General features: G+C 38.4%; 1 protein-coding gene across 4 annotated transcripts in view; it reads right to left on the bottom strand.

The window, feature by feature from the left end:
- The window catches only part of Zdhhc15 (zinc finger DHHC-type containing 15), a 106,071-nt gene extending 95,069 nt beyond the window's left edge, over positions 1-11,002 (bottom strand). For 3 of the 4 annotated variants that reach the window (XR_003850272.1, XM_008837676.3, XM_017799249.2), the window contains exon 1: positions 10,857-11,002. Coding sequence is in view for 3 of the 4 variants with exons in the window: in XM_008837676.3 (XP_008835898.1) it covers positions 10,857-10,992 (136 nt within the window). In the remaining variant the exon portion in view is untranslated. The remainder of the gene's footprint in view (positions 1-10,856) is intronic. The other variant, XM_029565681.1, reaches the window with a different exon arrangement.
- Between the last annotated feature and the right edge of the window lie 11,444 nt (positions 11,003-22,446).

Genomic DNA, 22,446 nt, shown 5'->3' with positions numbered 1-22,446 from the left:
GAAAGCACAAGGAGGGACTATTTGGGGGATTTGGGGGGAGTAAGGGGACCAGCAAGAGTCAGGGAACAGAGAGGGTAGGATAGTTAAGGGACACATAAGAACAAAGTAGCATGATATAAGTGTGCGAAAATGTTATACTGAAACCCATTTCTCTGAATACTAAAAATTATATATAAAAACAACTTAAACACATCTTTAATGAGAAAAGAGATTAAAATAGTAATAGAGTCTTCTAATAAATAAAAGCACAGAAGAGAGATTTACTACCAAATTCTGACAGATCTTAAAGATGAACTATCAGCTATCAACAATGCTCTTTAAACTATCCCATTAAAATAGAAAAGGGGAAGCTAGAGAGATGGCTCAGTGGTTAAGAGCACTGGCTACTCTTGCAGAGGACCCAGGTTCGATTCCCAGCACCTACATGGTGGCTAACAACCATCTGTAACTCCAGTTCCAGGGGATACAATGCCCTCTCTGACCTCTGTGGGCATTGCATAACATGGGTGCACTTAACATACGTGCATGCAATACATTCATTCATACATGTAAAATACAAATAACGAATAAAATATTTTTAAAAATAGAAAAGGAAGAAACACTACCAATCACATTCTATGAAGGCAGTATTACCTTTTTTATAGTACTGAACATTTAACTTAAAAAAGTATTGAGCTTTTATACATTTCATACAACAGTTCTTAATCAAATTTAGACCCCCTCCCCCATTCATGCCCCCCCCCACCGGAACTGATGTATTCCACAAGGTAGTATTACCTTGATAAACAAAATCAGATAATGACACACACTCAAAAATTAAGATGTTTCCCCTGGAACTGTAAGCTCAAATAAACTCTTCCTTCTATTAAAAAAAAATTAAGGTGACTTTATCTGATGAACATAAACACAATAATTCTCAATAAAATAAAAGGATGGTGGAATGCTTGCAAAATCAACAAATGTAATACAGCACACTCAAGGACAGAAATCATGATTTTCTCATTAGAGGATGAAAAGATCTCTGAGAAATTCAATGTCTCTTCATGAAGAAATTATGATTAGAAGAAACACGCCTCAATATAATAAAGGCTATATAAAACAAACCTATAGCCAACATTATATTAAATGGGGAAAACTTGAAAGTGTTCCCTTTAAAATGAGAAGACTATTCATTTTCTCCAATCTTAGTCAATATCATGCTTGAATTCTTTGTCAAACAGTAAAGAAAGAGAAAGACTAAAGAGGATACAAATTGTAAAGGAAGAAGGCAAATTATCCCTCTTTGAAATGGTATACACGATACTTAAAACACCCTACGTATTTCACCAGAAAACTCATACGTATATTTTCAGAAAAGCAACAGGGTCCAAAATCAGTATATACAGTCCATAGTTTTTTGTTTCTTCTGTGTGTATATGTATGTGCATGTACATTGTATGCAAGTGTGTGTGCATGAATACATGCATGTATGCATGTGTAGGATAGAGGTCAACATTGTGTTATTACCATCCACATTTTAAAACATATTTTATTTTCTGTGTATTAGTGTATTGCTTTCATGTATGTAAGTGCACCCGTGTTGTGTAATGCCCTTGGAGCTCAGAAAAGTGCTTTGGGTCCCCTGGAACTGGAGTTATGGACGGTTGTTAACCATGTGGGTGCTGGGAATTAAACCAGGGTCCTTTGAAATAGCAGCCAGTGCTCTTAACCATTGTGACATGTCTCTAGCCCCCATCCACCTTGTTTTTTGAGTCAGGGTCTCTCACAGGCCTGAAGCTCACTGAGTAGGCTAGAGTAGCTGGTCAGTGAGCCCTTCTGGGTCTGCTTATCTCTACCTCTCCAGTACTGGGATTAAAAGTGTGCACCACAATGCAAAGCTTTGTAAAATATGGGTTATAGGGGATCAAACTCATGTTCTCAGGCTTATACAGCAAGTACTTTGTAAAGCTATCTCCTCAGTTCATCAGTCATTTTTCTATATACTAAAGTGAACAGAAAGAAATCAGGGAAGCAATTTCATTCAGAACAGCTTCAAAAATTAAAAAAATTAAAATACCTAGTTACAAACTAACCAAGTCTTTCATATATGAAAGACTCCTACAATAAAATCTTTAAGACACTGAAGAAGGCATTAGAAGATGTAAGGATTTATGTTCATGAACTGGCAGAATTAATATTGTGAAAATGACTATATTACTGAAAGTAATTTACAGATTCAATGCCTTCCTACATCAAAATTCTAAAAACTCTCTGTACACAACTAGAAAAAACAATCCTAAAATTCATATGGAAGCATAAAACACCCTGAACAGCCAGTGCAACCATTAACAGAAAGAACAATGGTAGAGGCATCCAATGCTTGCCCTCAAATCATACTGTAGAGGCAAACCTACATAGCTACTACTACCTAATTTTAGACACAGATGTCAAAAACATACATTGGAAAAAGAGAGCTTCTTCAACAAATGGTGCTGGGAAAACTGGATATTCACATGTAAAAGAATTAATGTAGATCCATATCTCTTATGCTGTAAAAAAAATCTATTCAAAATAGATCAAGGCAGTAATCTAAGACCTAAAACTCTGCAACTGCTAGAGGAAAACATTTCAAGATTTAGCCACAGACAAGGACTTTGGGAAAAGGACTTCAATAAGCACAGTAAATAATCCCAAGAACTGACATATGGTATTACATGAAATTAAAATCTTCTGTACAGAAAAGGAAACAATCACCAGAGTGAAGAAACAGTCTATAAAATGGGAGAAAAATCATTTCTGACTATACATAGGACAGGTGATTAAAATCTACAATCTATGAAGAACTTAAAAAATTAAATATCACAAAACCCAAATCATCCAGTCAATAAATGGGCCAGTGAATTAAATAGACAATTCTCTAAAGAACTACAGATGGACAATAAATATTTTTAAAAAATGGGGCTGGAGAGATGGCTCAGCAGTTAAGAGCACTGGCTACTCATACAGAGGACCTAGGTTTGGTTCCCATCACCCACCTGGTGGCTAACAACCATCTGTACCTCCAGTTTCAGGGGATCCTACACACTCTTCTGGTCTCCACAGGCATTGCATGCAGATGATGCATATACATGCATGCAGGCAAAGCATTCATATGCATAAAATAAAAAGAAATAATTTTTAAATTTTTATTTTTTATTTTAATGTGTATGCGTGTATTGCCTGCATGTAGGTAAGTGCACCTGTGTCATGCAATGCCCACGGAGGCCAGAAGAGGCTGTCGGATCCCCTGGGACTGGAGTTACAGACAGTTGTTAGCTGCCATGTGGGTGCTGGGATTTGAACCCGGGTCTTCTGCAAGAACAACCAGTGTTCTTAACTGTTGAGCCATCTCTCCAGCCCAAAAACTTTTTAAGTGCTTACCATCTTAGCCTCTAGGGAAATGCAAATAAAAATTATATTGTGATTTCATTCCCAGGCCAGTCAGAATGGCTATCATCAAGGAAGGAAACAACAAATGCTGGCAAGGATTCTGGAACAGGAACCCATATACATCATTGATAGGAACATAAACCAGTGCAACCACTATGGAAATCAGTAGGTTATCTTTGAGATGGAATGCAGACCTTATTTTCCTTGGGGATGGGCTTGAATAAAACCTTCTTCCTTGGCCAATCTCTGTCTCTTGGCTATCATGAAAGCAGCAGGAAGCAGAACCTCTATATTTTGACAACAGCTTTGATGAGCTTCAGCCAAAATAAGAACTCTAAAAGTTCAGGTGACATAGGGCATTCTTTGTATCCACTGAGGGATAACTGGGAGAAGGCCACTTCATTCTATCTATTAGAGTCAACTATTCATGAAGCTATCCATAAAGCATGAGCTCCAATGATAAGATACTGAGGAAATCTAGCACTTACCCTTCAGGAAAAGTGTTTATGTCAGGATCTCCTCCTTTCCCCTACCCATAGCACTTGCTTCCTGTACCACAACTCAGGAGTGATTTTGTTACTTTGTCTGATTTTGCTTAAAGAATCGAACTCTAGCTTGGGCATCTGTTTGGAAGAGTGTGTATTTTTCCTGAGTGTACTGTCTTATTCGTTTTGGTACTAGTCACTTTAGACTTTGGTTTAATCTTTTTCTCCATTTTTTGGGCATTCCTACTATTTGGACTCACTTGAGTAACTTAGCAGTTCCAGATGGTATGAAGTAATCCATGTCCACTGTCAAGGCATGAATAGCCATTTTCTTTGGTTTTGGGTTACTACTGTTGTGGGATAAAGATTCAGAGGGCTAAAATTCCCAGGAAACTTGTCTACTTGCAGTTGAACTTCAATAAGTGCTTGGGAGAGCTCTATAATAAATTGTGTAAGCATGTGAAATATTAAGTCTATGCTATCTTGCTGGCCCTTTGGGAGAATTCTGGCTAATCCTTTTAGGGTCCAAGATGCACACTTAATTAATATACCTGTTCTTGTGTTATTTTGAATGTTAGTTCATTAGTGTGTGCTTTTGAACCTATCATAATGCACACTAAAAATACTGTTCTTGGCATATCTCATTTAAAAAATGAAAGGATGTTATTTGCATGGAAATAGATGGAACTTCAAATCATTATATAATGTGAATTAATCAGACTCAGAAATTAAAGTATTACATTTCTCTCATAGTGTCTAGATTTAATATATCTATCATTTATCTATCAGCTATCTATCAATCATCTATCATCTATCATATATCATCTATATTGACATTTATATATGACATGAAAGAGCGACTATGTGGGGAGAAGAAGAGGTCGAATGGGATGGGGAAGGGAGAAACAAGAGATGGTAGTGGGTAGAAGAATGAGATTTCTCATATTTTCTCTCATGTGTGGAATCTAATTATAAATGTACATATGTAGACACAAAACATAAATGCAGATGGGGACTACTTGGAGGGGAGGAAGAGAACCAGCAGGAGAAGGAAGGAGGACAAGGGGGGGTAATAGTAGGCTGAATATGAGATATGTTCCTATTCATAAAAACTGATATGTATGTATGAAAATGTCATAATGAAATCCATTGTTTTGTATACTAACTTAATAAGTAATAAGAAACTAAAAATAGAACTAACATATGATCCATCTATACCACTCCTGTATATATTCCTGAAAGAATCTACGTCAGCATACCACACAGATACTTAGTACATCCATGTTTTCTCTGGCATTATCCATAACAAACTATAGAATCAGCTTAGATGCCTATGAACAGATGAATAAAGAAAAAGTGATATATATTATCACATATATACATATATATAATGGAGTTTTATTCAGTCCTAAAAATGAATGAAATTGTATCATTTTCAGGAAAATGGATGGAACTGGAAAAGATCACGTTAGGCGAAGTAAGTCATACTCAGAAAAACAACATGTTTTCTCTCATATGAGCACTCTAGATTAAAAAAATAAATATGACATGAAAGTAAAAGGGAAAATCCATGGAGGGGTAGGAATGGGCTTAATTTAAAAGGATGAGAAGGCAGGCAAAGAAGGGGCAATGGAGGAAGGCAAATACCACATATGCTCTCATATACAGAATGTAGATTTAACTATGCTATGAAAGCAGAAGAGGGAATATTTTGGAGGAGGAGGAGGGCAAGCAAGAGGGGAATCAAGAGAGAGTAATAGGGGATAAATATGCACAAGGTATAACAATACATATGAAGATATAATAATGAAACTCATTTTGTACAGTAACACATTTTAAGAAAGAAAACACTAGTGTTTAAAAATTGGCACTAGCTTGAATAGACATTTCTTCAAAGAAGATATAAAAATGGCCACAATATGTAAAACATGTTCAACATCTTTAATCATTATGTAAATGCAGAAGAAACTTTAATAATAACAAGACGGTCATAATTTTTTTAATGGATAAAAGTGTTGATGAAGATGTGGATAAACTGACACCATCTTTCCTCCATTGTTAGTGGAAAAGTAAAATGGTTCAGCCATTTGAGAAATAGTTTACAGGTTCCTCAAAAAGTTATCGTACAGCCCAATAATTCCCACCCTTCTCCCTAGTATATACTCAAAAGAACTTACATAGCTATTAAAAATTACATGTATACATGTTCATAGCAACACTGTTCAGAACAGAAAAAAGGTGAAGAGAGCCCAAATGTCCATGAACAGATGAAAGATAAACTGTGGCAAATACAATGTAGATGGATCTTGAAAATATCATGCTAATTGAGAGAAGCCAGGCACAAAAGTGTGTGTGCATATATACATATAATCAATAGGAAATCTCCAGAATACATAAATACAGAGAGATAGAATATAGATGAGTGGTTGACAGGGACTAGGGTTGAAGGGAACAGGGAGTTACCTCTTTTAATAAAATATTTTCATTAACTTTTAAAAAGAATTTCATGTATGGATACAATGCATTTTGATAATATTTACTACTGCCCCTACTCCTACTCCTAATCTCTCCCAGATCCACCCTCCATTCCCTGACTCCCTCCCAATTTCATGTCCTCTTGGTTTAATATAATTAAGTGATTCCAGTTTGTGCTGTCCATATACTCATGGTCTGGGGCCATCCACTGGAGCACTGTCGACCCTCAGGGAGCCACATTGTTAAAGAAAACTGACTCTCCCTTCCCAAAAAGTGAGTAACTTCTTAATACCTATGTGGCTTTCTTTTGGAATACCAAGAATTATTTTGTAATGTTTGACAACATTTTTGAATGTACTAAATAACACCAAAGTGAATACTTTTAAATGATTGTTTTATGTTACCTAAATTTTATCCCAATAAAATGGATACTATCACTTTTTTCCTTCTCTAAAAGTTTATTTAAGCTTCTTTTTCAGAGTGAAGTTGAATTCCTCCCATCTTCATATTCATAGGAGTTGGTATGTAATGGACTTTTACAATGTGCTGTAAACTGTGGTTCATGGTTTCTGGGCATCACATTATTTAAACTTCATAACAGAAATACTTGACATATAGTAGATACTGAGCTAAGTATTTGAGGTATGAATGAACAACCATATAGCAAGATGCATATGAAGCGATTTAGGTTAAGAATCAGTTCACCTGCCCCAGGTCTTCTGGTGAGTAAGGACAGAATTCAGTGTAAAAAATGTAGCATAAAATTATCACCTTGAGTTTTACTTATAACCTGATATTAGAGAGAAAGAGATCAGGTTCTCTTTAGAAAGAAGTTAGCTCTTTGATATTACTTTCTAAGTTGTAGTGAAACCCTAATATGTTACTTTGGTTGCATTGGAAAAGGCCTGGCATTGTTATCAGGTAGGCTTGACTTTTAATTTCCAACTCTTTACTAAATGTGTGACTGTAAGAGAATTTGATTTAACATTTCTGAAATCCAAGTTGCATGTTCGTTAAAAGTGTATGTGCACGTGCGCGCGCGCGCACACACACACACACACACACACACACACTCTACACATAATAAATAAATGTAAAGGTTTTTTTAAGTTTAAAATTATAAAGTGAAGATGGCACCACTGAATGGTAGGGCCAGAGTTAGAAATCAAGGCTGCTTATTCTCCTGAGTTTTATTTTTTGAGATGGGTTCTTGCTATGTTATTGAGGCTGGTCTTGAATTCCTAGGCTCAAATGATCCTCCAGTCTCAGACGCTCAAGGGTTTAATCTACAGGTGCACACAGTCGGCTTTGCTAGGCCTACTATAGTTTAAATAATGCTAATACAAAATGTTATGAAAACACTGTCCAAGCCAAATAAAACACATTTTCAGGTTATACGTGGCCTGTGAGTCACAAGTATTGACCTCTGTATTAGTTAAGAGGAAGCAGAATGTTAGAATAGTCTGGTGATTAAAAGCAAGGACTGTAGGCCATACAGCCTGTGTTGCCATCCAAATTTAACCATTTACTAGCTCTATGACCTTAGAAAGCTACCTCATCAGTCCATTCCTTAGTTTACTTGTCTGTAAACTGGGCATAACGATAATATATACCACATAAGGTTTGTTAAAAGTCTCTCTCTCTCTTTCTCTCTCTCTCTCTCTCTCTCTCTCTCTCTCTGTCTCCCCCCCCATGTGTGTGTGTGATCACTTAGAAACAATTCCTAGCCTACAGCAAGTTCTGTGCAAGTGTATTTTTTACAACAAAACAAATAAATCCTAAGCTTTTGTTCACCTTTTAACACTTTGTGACTAAGAACTTAAAGAAAGCTAATTATTTGTACTAATTTTCTGTGGGATTGGATGTGAGAGTGAGATAGGGTCTTGTATAGCCCAGGCTGGCTTCAAATTTGCTATGGAGCTGAGGATGGCCTTAAACTCCTGATCCTCCTGCCTCTACTTCCCAAGTACTGGGTTTTAAGTGTATGCCACCACAACTGAGTTTTTGCACTGATTCTTAGCCTTGTCACAGTTTGCTCATCATTTACTCAGTTTACACATCTGCACAGTGGGCATAATATTGGTACCTATACATATAGTTGTGAGAAAGCATTAAGTAAGAGCTATGTATCATTATCACTGATTGTTAAAAAGATTTCTTGGCATGGCTCATGCATGTCAGTTCTACAGGACTCCAAAATACTGTTTACAATGTAGCATTGATCCTAAGAACAATGTCCATACCGTAAGAATGGAGCTGAACTTTTGGTCCTTTAGTTAATCATTCTAAAAAGCTAAAGCAGTAAGGTCTAAGAAGAGACTTTCCAGTTGTTGCATAGTCTACTTAATGCACCTCAGTACCAGATAGAAATGAAAACACAAAAATAGTCTAAGCTTTTATTCGTGGAGGCAACGAGTGAAACATTTTCAAGAGCCCTTTCTGTATTTTAGATAATATCTTTAAGAATAAGGTCAGGAAAAGCCAAACCCTCATGTACAGACTTGATTAGAACAAAGTCTTATATTGGAAAAAAGGGTCATTTTTTGCCTCCCTAGTTCATCCAAGTCTACCTAGGGTAGAATATAGTTTTGTCAAATACGTAAGAGAAGGGAGTTATAAGTAGAGTTGGTTCCTGGGGATGAAAAAGTAGCACTCTAGCTATAATTTTTAAGGTGATAAGTTCTGATGTGAAGAAACAAAGGCATCTTGGAAAGATGGGTATAAGGGGATGTCTGATGGAACAAGTAGGAATTCTAATGGAGTAGGAGAGAGAACCCCACACTGAATGAATAGGGAAGATTGATTGTAGGTTACTACTGTAAGGGTGCTGGCAAAATGATCCCAGCACTGAAGTGATACAGGCATTAATGGGATCTCTTGAAAAGATATGAGGATTCTTTGATTGTCCATGAGAGATTTCTGTTGTGAGGAGGAAGGATATAATATGAAGACTTGTGAGAATGTTAGATGATTATTTGTAATAAGGACAGAGAACTAGGGGGAAATCAAAGTGAGGAAAATATGAGAGGGTCTTGGAATTTGTGTTAGGAAATTCTGAGTTTGAAAGCACAAGATATATGGTGAGAACCATATTATGAATAAGGGGGATAGAACGCTTCTCAGTCTGAAAGAACAGGGTATAAGAAAAGATCAGAGTTACTAAAGGGATGGTCTAAGAAGAAGAAATAAGAAAAGATACACCCACTGGGAAGGGCAGACAGTATTAGTAACTTCAGTATGAAAGAATTGGACTTCACAGGGTGCAGAAGGCAGGGGGGCAATGCTAAAGAAAACAATGACAAACACCAGAGGAAGAGGATAACAAATGTGGTGTGTGAACAGTGGAAAAGCACTGCAGGAAATGGAGAGTGGGTTTCTCAGAAAAGATCAAAAAGGAGAAACCAGGATTAGAAAATCAGTGACCTTTTGGAGGGATGTGGTAGAGATTGTGGGGACTTGGGGGGTGGTAAAGTGAACACTTTAGTACGACTGTGTTATATAAGGGATGAGACATAATGATAATGTGATAAATCAGGTTTACCAGCATATGCCAGAAAATAACGTGGGTCCTGTAATGTGATGGAGTTCAGTGCTCCAGAAAGTAGAAAGGTAGGAGGCTGGAGGGCACCCCACTGTGGGAAAATCAGGGGTGCTACTGTGAGAGGAGAGTGTTGTGTAGAACCATCAGAGAAGCTCAGAAAATGGGGAGAACCCACATGGAAAGTGAACGGAAGGCTTATCACTGTGTAAGATAGGACAAAATGTACTGTGGGGCCACAAGTAGGTGAGGATATGAACCATTTCAGCCTGTGTGTGTGTGTAAAGGGAAAGGATGGAAGGCTTATCACTGTGTGAAAAGTGAGATAGGGAAGAGTGTACTGCTGTGGGAGGTCACACGTGGGGGAAGATCTGAAGCATTCCAACCCGTGTGTGAGAATCACAGAGAAAGGATGGATCCCAATGTGGGGGAAAGGAGAGCATATGAGAATACAAGAAGTATTTTTGAACTCCTATAGGGAATGAATACGGAAGAAAGGACTCCAACCAGGATTCTAGTAGGAGGGAAAACGGTGGGGCTTCTAGTTGGATGCGCCGGTGGGATTCATGGTGTGAACAGGCAGTTTAAGGACACAAGCTATGGTGCTTCCTCAATTGGGTGGGGTGAGGGTTGCACAGAAGGAGAAGGCACAGAGTAAGTGGTTGTCCTGTAAGAAAAGGGGTATCTAGTGGGAAGAGCCTGGAAATTATTGTGGGCAAGGCACAAAAATACAAAAAACTAGAGGGGTTGGTGATGGTATCTTAGACCCTCGTGGGTAGGCGCGGGAGATATTGTGAGAAGTGCAAGACTGGGGACTGGGGATTTTTCAGTGAGTGAAAGAAAAACCGCAGAGTGAGGGCTGAGAGCACAGGGGACACCAGTGGGAAGGGTAGGGCAGACGATTATGCTGGAGCATAATTTCCCCACATTACGTGATCAGCCCCACTTACCCAGGCAGAGTTCAAAGACGTAGGCATAGTAGGACCAGAGCACGACGAGGACAATAACGAGCACTGGCACCCAGGACAGTACCCGGCGGCAGCAACGCAACCCCCCAGACAGAGCCATCTTCCAGCTCCGCCGCATCTTCGGCTCGAAGATCGACCGAGCAGGCCTGCTGGCGCTGCCTGGGAACTGCTTGGGCGGCGGCTGGGAGGCGGGAAGGCGCGCTGTGCGGCGCTCCACTGCCTAGCCTGGCGGGAACCTTCTGGCCCTATCGTGGCCACCTGTGGGGCTGCGCTGCCCAGCGCCCGGCGCCTGGCACAATAGGCGTGAGTCAAGGCGTGGCGGAACCAGCCTGGGTAGGGCGGAAGGTGATCCCAGTCATTCCAGGCCTGCCCAGCTGGGAAGGAGTACGGTCCCTCCCCTTCCCGCCTCTCCCCCAACCTCCTACCCTTTGCTCTGGCGCTAGATGCCGGGCTGGACCTCTGCAAAACTGTAAAGCAAGCAGAAGAAATATGGGTCTGCCCATCTTCTGTTACTGCACTGCGTCCACCTTCTCTTCAATTTCATTTCTCACTCCCCCTCTCCTCTCTGCTTCCCTATGCGTGCAAACACACAGACACACAGACACACAGACACACACACACACACACAGACACACACAAGTACACGGATATATTCTGAAAGACACACACCCTAGCATCTGATGATTTAAAGGTCATCCATCCCCATTCTCCCACTGCTGCTTGAACAATATGCTTAACACGTAGTGCCAAGTGCTGCAGTCGCTGCTGGGGTAAGTCCCTTGACAGGCCACCCTCTCTTCCCTCTTTGACCTCCCTGCAGAATTAGCTTAGTATATTTTCAGAATAAACACAATGGTACAGAAATCAAGTGAGCAGCATAGTGATTCTGGGAGGGACCAGAGAAAACTATAAAGATGGTGATGTTTAAGCTGAGCTTTATTAATAAAGGCATTTTTCAGGTAGAAGAGACAGGAGGACCTTTCAAACCGGAATCACATTTGCAAAGGAACGGAATAATGAAAACCCCAAAGTATTCCAAGAACAGCCAGTGTACCTCGAAGAGAGTTTGTTTGAAAAGGAGAGGGTGGGAATGATAAGACTGAAATTATAGGCTGAAGCCAGGATGTGAAGGCTTTTCTGTTCCTTCTCAGGGCCTGGAGGCACAATTATGCAAAGTAGATTATGAACAGCCATCAAAAGTTTGAGGGCAATGGAATGAGTCACAGTTGTATTTTTGTATGAAAGAACAGACAAGATTTTGGAAAGGAGGATGGCCTGGAAGCTGGGAGACCAGCTAGTGGACAATTTAATTCAACAAATATTTTGGAGTGGTTGCTTTCTCTTAGATCAACTTTAGTATGAAAAGAGTGACAAAACAGGGGATTGTCATCAAGAAGCTTGTGTTCTCATCAAGCAACAGGTTTCTGGAGTTTGTTTTTGTTTTTTGAAACAGGGTTTCACTGTAGCCCCAGCTGGCCTACAACTCACTATGGAGACAAGGTTCGCCTGGACCTTGATCTCATAGAGCTCCAACTGCCTCTGCCTCCAGAGTGCTGGGATTAAAGGTATGAACCACTACTCCCGGCAGGTTGTTGTTTTTGACATAAGTACAGTAATAGAAGTATGGTAGGGTCTTGGCACTTAAGAATCTCACACTCGTAATGATTTTACAAGGTCTGTTACCTGAAGAAATTGTAATTTTGCTGAAGCCCATGTTTGATTTACATTCTATATGACTGCTATGTGGGAGCAAGTGTTTTTATAAGGTTATTTTGTGTTCTTGATGTATGGTTATACATACAATGATGTTCCTAAAGTGACAACAACTTTGCTTCTTTTCAGATTAAAATATAGGTTGATGTTACAAAAGTAATAATGTAATGAAATGGGAGGTTATTTTAGTTGGAATATTTAATAGCCTGTTAAGTTATTCAGCCCTGAAGTTCTGACAAAGATACTTAAATTTTCCACATTTTCATGGAATGAATAGAGAAGTATTACCTCTGTTTCTGAAAGGTATAATAAAGAGCTGATAGAATTTCTTCCTTAAATATTTTGCAAAAGTTGCCTGTGAACTCACCTGGTCCCAGTGGGTTTTTTTTTTTTGGTGGGGGAAGGTTATAAATTATTGACTGAATTTCTTAAATCGATATAGATCTATTCAGGTTATATATTTCATCTTATGAAAAATTTGGCTGATTTTGTCCTTCTAGAAAATTGTCTATGACGATTAATGCTGATTATCAACTTGAAAGGATTTAATTTTATGGAAAATAAAGTGTCTGAGGACCTTACCTAGGAGGTTGAAGAACTCACCACACTATTTCATGCATTGATCCCAGATGGGCTAATACTCCAAAACTCTGGCAGCTCCTCAGTTTAGTTTGCAGGTTTATAGAGTTTTACATGGAATCTTTAAAAACTATTTCATTCGTAGGGTTAAAGTATAGTTTTCCAAAATTTACAACTTAGTCACCTATATGTCACAAGATAGCCATAAGACAATTTCAGGAAATTCTTTTTATGGGTAAGAAGTTAAAAGTTGACTATAAGGATAGACTTACTGACAGCTAGTTAAATATTCTTACAATGGAATTTAGTAAATAGTATCCCATCAGATAACTGTGGTATTTATGGTTTCCTGAGCTCTCCTTGATATTTCTACTCCTTTTTAAAGAAATGATTTAATTCTTGTGCTTTTGGTACAATAAAATTTGATGGTATTTAGCTCCCCTCCCCATCCACGCCTTCCCCAGCTACCCCTACCCCCCACTCAATTCAGTGTACTCCACCATATATACACAATACAGCCTATAGACTCTGATTTGTGTCCCCACATGACCATCAGCATGGGTCATTCCACTGGAGTTTGGTCAACCTACCAAAGTTCATCCCAGTAAGAGACTGTCTCTCCTTCCAGCAGCTATCAGTTGCCAAAAGTTCATTAAGTTGAGTTTGGATTTCTTACCCACTGTCTATGCTGGGATTTTGTATGACTTGAGCTTGCATGGGACTTGTGCATGCTGTCACCATTGCTGTGAGTTCATATGTATAACTGACCAGCTGTTTGGAAGACTGTGTTTTCTTGTGGTCATCTACCACCTCTGGCACTTACAGTCCTTCTATCCCCCTTCCACAATGATCCCTGAGCCTTCGGAGGCAGAGGTTTAAAATAGGTGTCCTATTCAGGGATGAGTACTCTGTAGCCTCTTGTTCTCTGCACATTGGCAAGTTTTGGATTTCTGTGTTAGTCACCATCTGCTGCAAAAGGAAACCACTCTGGTAAGAATTGAGAGATGCGCTTCATCTTATGTGTAGGGGTTGAAGATGTGTCACTTTGGGCTAAGTGTTCACAGACACTTACTCTCTGTGCTTGACCAGTTGTGGAACTTTGTATGAGTTTCCATCTGTTGCAAAAAGAAGCTTCTTTGATGAGTGTTGAGAGGCTCATTTGTCTATAAATATGAGGATGCATATTTAGAATACAGTAAGAAGGGCTGGAGAGATGGCTCAGTGGTTAAGAGCACTGGATTCTGTTCCCAGCATCTACATGGTGGCCAACAGCTGTACATAACTCCAGTTCCAGGGAATCTGACACCATCTTCTGACCTTCTCGGGCATTGCACGATATGGGTGCATTTACATACATGCAGACAATGCATGCACTCATATACATAAAATAAAAAAATAAAATATTTTTATAAAGAATGCAGTAAGCAATTACATTTGTCTAGGAATGTGGTAAAGTATAATTTTCTGTAGGATCTATGACCTCTCCTACCATGCAAATTTGGCTATGTTTACAGGACTGCATGTAAGTTCCCTCCTATTCAGTGGGTTTGAGTTGTTGGTCAGGATATTCCAAGAGATTCCCAAAATAACACAGGCTATGGCCACAGCCCTTCATTGCCTCCAAGAACTTAAAGGTAAGACCCTATTACTAAAGAAAAGCCACACTTCAGACACAGGACTTAGAACAGTTGAGCTGGAACTGACCTGGAAGCATCCTTCTTGAAGACAAGCTATCTTAGTATCAGAGGATACGATACAAGCTGCCAAGGGAGAAAACTAATCAATGGTTTTGAAAACCACCAGCTGTGAAGCCTAATAAGCAAGTAGTTTACTTCTTCCATCAGCTTGTGGTTAGGCATTTCTAAGTAAAGGAGTACATGGAAGTTACTAGGTTCTAAAATACAAAGAGAAATATAAAATCAAGTAAGAGGAATTGGCATACAAATAATATAGTGAACAATATTGAATTCACAAATTACGTATGTTTCCCCAAATTTTTGATGCCTGTTTATATCATATAAGGCATCAGTCCTTAATGGTCTGTTCTGTTAAACATTGGATTCTTGTCATCCTTGTCTTATTGTTTAATATGTGCATCCAGAGTTAGGACCAATTGAAATTTTATTGCCTCTAAGCATGGAGAAAGAAATTTAACAAGTCAATTAAGTATACATGACCTAAACAGGAAGGCTAGGCAAGTCATAAGAAGTGGGCCATTAGTGGGAGAAACCAAGATACCCAGCTCCAAATGTCCCAGGAGCTTGATGAGCCTGCCAATTCCTTTCTTCTCTTAAATGATTTGCTCTCTCAGTTGTTGAGTCAGGTCCCTAACTGTTCCTGAGGAGTTTTGGTAAAAGCACCATTCTTCACCCAGAAAAAGGCAGATTCCCCCCTTTTCTTCTGTCAACGGATTTAATACCCTTCTGTTTTGTTTAATACTATAGCTGCTAATGAATTCATTTGTCCTGGTGAGCCATTTGTCTTTAGAAACCAGTAAATATATCACACACAAAACAATATCAAAAATCCCAAATAGTCCCCATTAGAAATCAGTGAATAAATCACGCAAAACAATGTTAAAATCCAAAAATTCCACCATCAAAGTCTGGTATTACCTCCTTAGTCTGACATAAAAATGCATTAGGATCAGTATTAAAAGGAGCATTTGATGACAAACTGGTTACAATAATTTTGTTCTTTAAACCACCCTTTATAATGATTAACAAACTGGTTACAATAATGGACCTAAGAACAGTACCTGAAAGTGTTGTGCTTGATTCATAGGAAGGGGAGGAGACAGGACTATCATTTAAAAAAATCCCAGTAGATTCCACATTAAGCTCCAATTCTCAGGAGTTGTGGGCACCAGACCTGTGGCATTCAGTAAAGTTAGCAGTATTATTAAGCTTAACTTTAAAGGACCATGTTTTGACCATAATCCCCATATGTCCTACATTGTATTCCTCAAGTGTTCACTGTGTGTAGGCCAGTCGGCTTCCGGGTTGGTAAATGGGGCAGGGTAGAAGTATCCTCAAGCTTCTGACCAGCTTCCAGGGGGCATCAGAGCAGAGCTAAAGTCCTCTAATGGAGTATTGTTGTTTCTACAGTGTGACTTTGAGTGGCTGGCCAGAATATGGGTCAGTGATCCAGTTTACTGGTTCCTTTGGTGATGTGAACCTTTTTCATTTGTGTTTCGTGGATCTGTAGGGGACTAACTATAACTTTTAAAGCTGTTATGTGGTTAAAAGACCAGGATAGGGTCTATCCAAAGTGGGCCTGAGGGGAACCTTGTGCCAGTTTTTGTATGCTCTCAGTTGTGAAGGCAGGCCTTTTGCCTCATTTATCTTGGTGGGATATGCCTCCAGCTGGCCAGAATAAGTGCACCTAATGACTAGAAGGTATTTATAACACTTGTTATGTGGCAGTTTCATAATGTTTATTTCCAGATATTCAAATGAGCATTGTTTTGAAGCTTTGTACTATTGCCTGATACTCTAAAGAAACATACTAATCACTTTGATCTTTGGTTCTACTTTCCTATTGGGAGTTTAAGACCATGCAGTTGGCCCAAATTAATCAATTTCCTTTTATTCTGAAGGTCATTTGAGGATCTGGTCCTCAGGGCTCACCTGGGCTTTGGAGGAGCCTCTGGCTCCTTTAGCTTTACTTTTACCAGTAACATCTATGTGAGGATAAATCAAGGGCCTTGCTTGATCTCCAAGTATAGTTATTGAACACACAAGGAGATTAGGTACAATACTCTGGTATTTTCAATTACTGTGAAATATGTGAAGTTTGAGCAAAAACTTAACTCTTAAATAAACCTTGATTAGACACATATTTTGTTCTTTAAACCAGCCCTTATATGATTTGCAATAGTAAATCAATAGCACTATTGAGTAGATGTTTGAACTTTGACCATAGAAATTTCAAGATTATCTACATATTATCTGTCTCATCTTTCAAAATTAAGAAATTTATTCAGAACTTCATAACTTGTATTAACTTTGCTGGTTTCTTTTTTCCTTTATTGATACATCCAGCTATCTTAATCTTCATACAAAAATTCCTTCATTATTAAAATATCACAATTTTTATATTATTTTGATACTTTCTTTTACTCATTTCTTTCCTTTCTTTTTTATTTATTATTTTTTTTGAACTAAGATGCATCTCTTTCAAAATTGGCTGTAAATTTTTAGGTTTACATTTGAATTATTACGGTTATACAATATTGTACTCAGTATAAACCCTATAAGACATAAAATTAAATGAGGTTTTAACCTTTAAAAAAGATCTACATTTCATTATTAAAATACACAGTTTCATAAAGAAAAACTCAATTTAATGCAATTGACATTAAGATGTATGCACATGCATTTCCAATCCCTATATATCTGATTGGTTGCACATGTGTTTGTAATCTCTATATATCTGATTATTCCTAGTCACGGTTACTTTCTGAGATCCTTGGCATCTGAGCATGGTTATAAAGTCATCAGGTAGATTTCAATGATAATGTTTTTCACATGTACTAATTATTATTATTTTTTAATATTTTTTAAATTTTTAATAACTACATGATTAGATGAAGCATTTCACAACAGATTTAACATACTCAGTAACATACTTCAGAGCAACATACATCTCTCGCAAGTGGGTGAAAGTTTCTAGGTTCACGGTTGAGTTAATACAGTTATACAATATTGAACTCAGTATAAGCCCTGTAGACATAAAATTGGATGAGATTTAACCTTTAAAAAAGATCCCCATTTCATTTTAGAATATATTGTTCCTTGCAGAAAGACTCATTGTTTTAGCTACTAACACTGAGATGTTGGCACATGCATCGCTAATCTGTATGTATCTGACTATTACTAGTCATAATCGGTTGCACTTGGATCCTTGGCACCTGCATATGTCTATAAAGTCATCGGGTAAATTTTGATGGTAATGTTTATCACCTCTACTAATTACCATGACATAAATTTCCATGCTTCCTCCTAAATATAATACATTTTTTAAAATATGTTGATTTGTGTGTGTGTGTGTTTACATCACACAGAACATCCCAAACCATCTTATTCGACTATACACCCACATCCCAGATGGCAGCCTCCCATAGCCTCCCTCCCCCCACTAGAGCCTTTATACTCTGATATCCATGCTACTGTCTGCTGCATTGTTGGCACCCCTACCCTTCGACACTACTTGCCCTTCTGGTGAATCTAGTCAGCCTATCTAGACGTCCTTGTTTTAGGAGGGTCAGCTTTTCCTCGTCTAGCAGTAATCAGTTGTCAATATTCCTTTCGATAAGATTGGGGTCTGCTGTTCATTTTCCCAGTTCTATGCTGTGTTGCTATCTGGGAGTCCCTTGGGCCACCCTGGCCAACAATTCAAAAGAAGGTATCACCTGTCTGGCATTGTTGCTTGTTATGTAGCCTTTAGCTATACATATGGACTCTTATGAAATTATATTGGCCCCTTTAATCTTTGGTTATACTTTCCTTTTGGGTGTTTAAGGTGACACAGTTGGACCAGATAAACCAATTTATTTTGACTCTTAAGGTCGTTTGAGGAGCTGTTCCTCAGGGGTCACATGGGCTTGGGAGGAGCCCCTGGCTCCTTTCTTTTACCAGTTCTACCTATATGAAGATAACTCAAAGGTCCTGCTCAACCACGGTTGGCTTCTCGTGGAAGCATGGAGGAAATGATTCCTGTGTGTTGACCCTCCTCTTTGTAGATTGGACACTGGTTCAAGTCCATCTGGTGGGTTCTCCTCAACCTCCTTGATCAAGAGAACAGGTGACTCACCACCATTACAGGACATTTTGAGAGATGCTCATAGTCCCCTGGAACTAGCCGACATAGGAGGGCAAGGAGCAAAATCTGTCCTTTATGTCCCTCTGACCAAAATATTATAGGCCGCAAAGTATGTCTGTTAAACATCCAAGAAGTTTAGTTCCACCAGTCTGGTACTTTTAATTACTGTGTGTCATTTAGATAAATCTTGGACAAAGACCAATTGTTCTCAGATAAACCTTACCTAGACATATATTTCTTGATCTGCTATGTATAATTTGTCAGTAGGTTGTAGGAGTAATATGGTTCTCTCTTGTTTTCAAAACTAGCTAGGCATTATTTATGTCTTGCATTGTCTCACCCCTCCATCATAGTTTTCCCACTTAAGGTGCTCCCATTTCCCCCCTTTCTCCCTTAGTAGTACCCTTCTCCTATAGTCCTACCTCTCTTGAGCTCCTTCTTTCCCTTTATCCCCTAGGTTCCTCATATACCCTTCCCTCCCCCCTCCCCTAATCTAACCCAATTTTTATCCATATCTCCCTTCTTAAGGTCTGGTTCCTGTAGTTATGTCTGGTTGCATACTTATTTATCAGAATCTGGTTCCAGGATCCACATATGAGGGCGAACATATGTTGATTTTTTTTTCTGAGTCTGTGTTACTTCACTTAGTATAACAGTTTCAAGTTCCATCCATTTACCTGCAATTTTCATGATTTCAGCTTTCTTTACTGCTGAGTAAAACTCCATCGTATAAATGAACCACATTTTCATTATCCACTCGTCAATTGAGGGACACTTAGGTTGCTTCCATCTCTTAGCTATTGTGAAAAGAGCAGCAAGAAACATGGATGTACAAGTGTCTCTGCAACAGGATGAGATCTTTCGGTATATGCCAAGGAGCGGTATAACTGGGTCAAATGATAGGTTCATTTGTAATTTTTTAAGAGTTCTCCACACTGCTTTCCATAGGGGTTGAACAAGTTTGCAGCCCCACAAGCAGTGGATGAGTGTTCCCCTTTCCCCACATCCTCTCCAACATTTGGTATCATTTGTTCCCTTGATCTTAGCCAGTATGATTGGGGTAAGATGAAATATTAAAGTGGTTTTAATTTACATTTCCCCCTAATTACTAATGATGTTGAACACCTTTTTAGATACTTCTTAGCCATCTTTATTTCTTCTTTTGAGCACTCTCTGTTCAGCTCCTTAGCCCATCTTTTAATTGGGTTGCTTCTTGTCTTGGTTCTCTGTTTTTTGAGTTCGTTAAAAATTCTGGTTATTAAACCTCTGTCGGATGTGTCGCTGATGAAGATTTTCTCCCATTCTGTGGGTTTTCTGTTTGCTTCCTTTGTTGTCTCCTTTGATGTACAGAAGCTTTTTAGTTTAATGAAGTGCCATTTGTTAATTCTTGCCCTTGTTTCCTGAGCAATTGATGTCCGGTTTAGAAAATCCTTTCCTACACCTGTATCTTGTAGGTTTTTCCAAATGTTTTCTTCTAACAATTTCAGAGTTCCAGGCTTTACATTGAGGTCTTTGATCCATTTGGAATTGACTTTTGTGCAAGATGAAAGATAGGGGTTTAGTTTCATTCTTCTACAGGTGGAGATCCAGTTTTGCCAGCACCATTTGCTGAACATGCTGTCTGTCCTCCAATGAATGTACTTGGCCACTTTGTCAATTATCAGGTGGCTGAAATTGCATTTCCTCATAATTGGGTCTTCAATTTTATTCCATTGATCTATTTTTGTGTCAGTACTATGTTGTTTTTATGACTACAGCTCTGTAATACAGCTTAAAATCTGGTATAGTAATCCCCCCAGCATTGCTCTTAGTACTCAGGGTTGTTTTGGCTATCCGAGGTCTTTTGTGCTTCCACATGAATCTTGGGATTTTTTTTTCCAATTCTGTGAACAATATCATGGGGATTTTGATTGGCATTGAGTTGAATCTATAAATGACTTTGGGTAGGATGCTCATTTTCATAATATTAATTCTTCCAGTCGATGAGCATGGGAGGTCCTTCCATCTTCTGATGTCTTCCTCAGTCTCTTTCTTTAAATATTTAAATTTTTCATTGTACAGCTCTTTAATGTCTTTGGTCAGGTGTATTCATATATATATGTATGTATATATATATATATGGCAGCTATTGCGAAGGGGAGTGTTTCCATGCGCTCTTCCTCTGATTGCTTGTTATTAGTATATAGAAAGGCTACAGACTTTTGTAGGTTAATTTTGTAACCTGCTTCTTGTATTGATTCTCTGTTTTTTGAGTTCATTATATATTATGGATATTAAACCTCTATCAGATGTGTCGCTGGTGAAGATATTCTCCCATTCTGTGGGTTTTCTGTTCGCTTCCCTGGTTGCCTCCTTTGATGTACAGAAGCTTTTTAGTTTAATGAAGTGCCATTTGTTAATTCTTGCCCTTGTTTCCTGAGCAATTGAAATTAACACTGAAAGTGTTAATAATTTCTAGGAGTTTTCTGGTGGAATTTTTGGCATCTCAGATATAACATCATATCATCTGCAAAAAGGGATAATTTGATCTCTTCTTTTCCAATTATTACTCCTTTCATTTCCTGCTCTTGTCTTATTGCTCTTGCAAGAGTTTCCAGTACTATGTTAAGGAGAAGTGGGGATAGAGGACAGCCTTGTCTGATTCCTGATTTCAATGGGAATGCTTCCAGTTGTTCTCCATTTAGAATGATGTTGGCTGTGGGTATGTTATATATGGCTTTAATTATGTTGAGGTATGTTCCCTCCAGTCCAATTCCCTCTAGGACTTTGAACATAAATGCATGTTGAATTTTGTCAAAGGCCTTCTCTGCATCTATTGAGATGACCATGTGGTTCTTGTCTTTGAGCCCATTTATATGATTTATCACATTTATTGACTTATGTATATTGAACGCTCCCTGCATCTCTGGGATAAAGCTGACTTGATCATGGTGAATGATCTTTTTGATGTGTGTCTGTTTGCAGTTTGCAAGTACCTTAGAAGGAATTTGGGACTTCTTCCTCTGTTTCTGTCATTTTGAATGATTTAAGTAGTATTGGTTGTAGAAATTCTCTAAATGTCTGATAGAATTCTGCTGTAAATCCATCTGGTCCTGGGCTTTTTTTTTTAATCAAGAGGTTTTGTATTACTGTTTCAATTTCTTTTTGTGATATGGGTCTGTTTAAGCTGTTATTCTCTTCTTGGTTTAGTTTTGGTGGTTCCCATGCCTTTAGATATGCATCCATTTCTTTTAGGTTTTCAAATTTAGTAGCATATAGGGTTTTTAAAAATTTTCTTTTTATTTTTTTTTTTTTTTTTTTTGTCTAGGTAGGACTTAGTTTTAGTTTTTCTTTTCTTTTGTTTTTAAAAAAATGTCATGTGTTTGAGTGTTTTGTCTGAATGTATGTATGTGCACCACATGCATGCAGTGCCCATGGAGGGCAGAAGAGGGCATCAAATCACCTGAAACTGGAGCTT

Source organism: Nannospalax galili, unplaced genomic scaffold (assembly GCF_000622305.1).
Source record: "Nannospalax galili isolate Female #2095 unplaced genomic scaffold, S.galili_v1.0 scaffold238, whole genome shotgun sequence".
NCBI classification, from domain to species: Eukaryota; Metazoa; Chordata; class Mammalia; order Rodentia; family Spalacidae; genus Nannospalax; species Nannospalax galili.
This window is presented reverse-complemented; position numbering and strand designations above follow the sequence as displayed.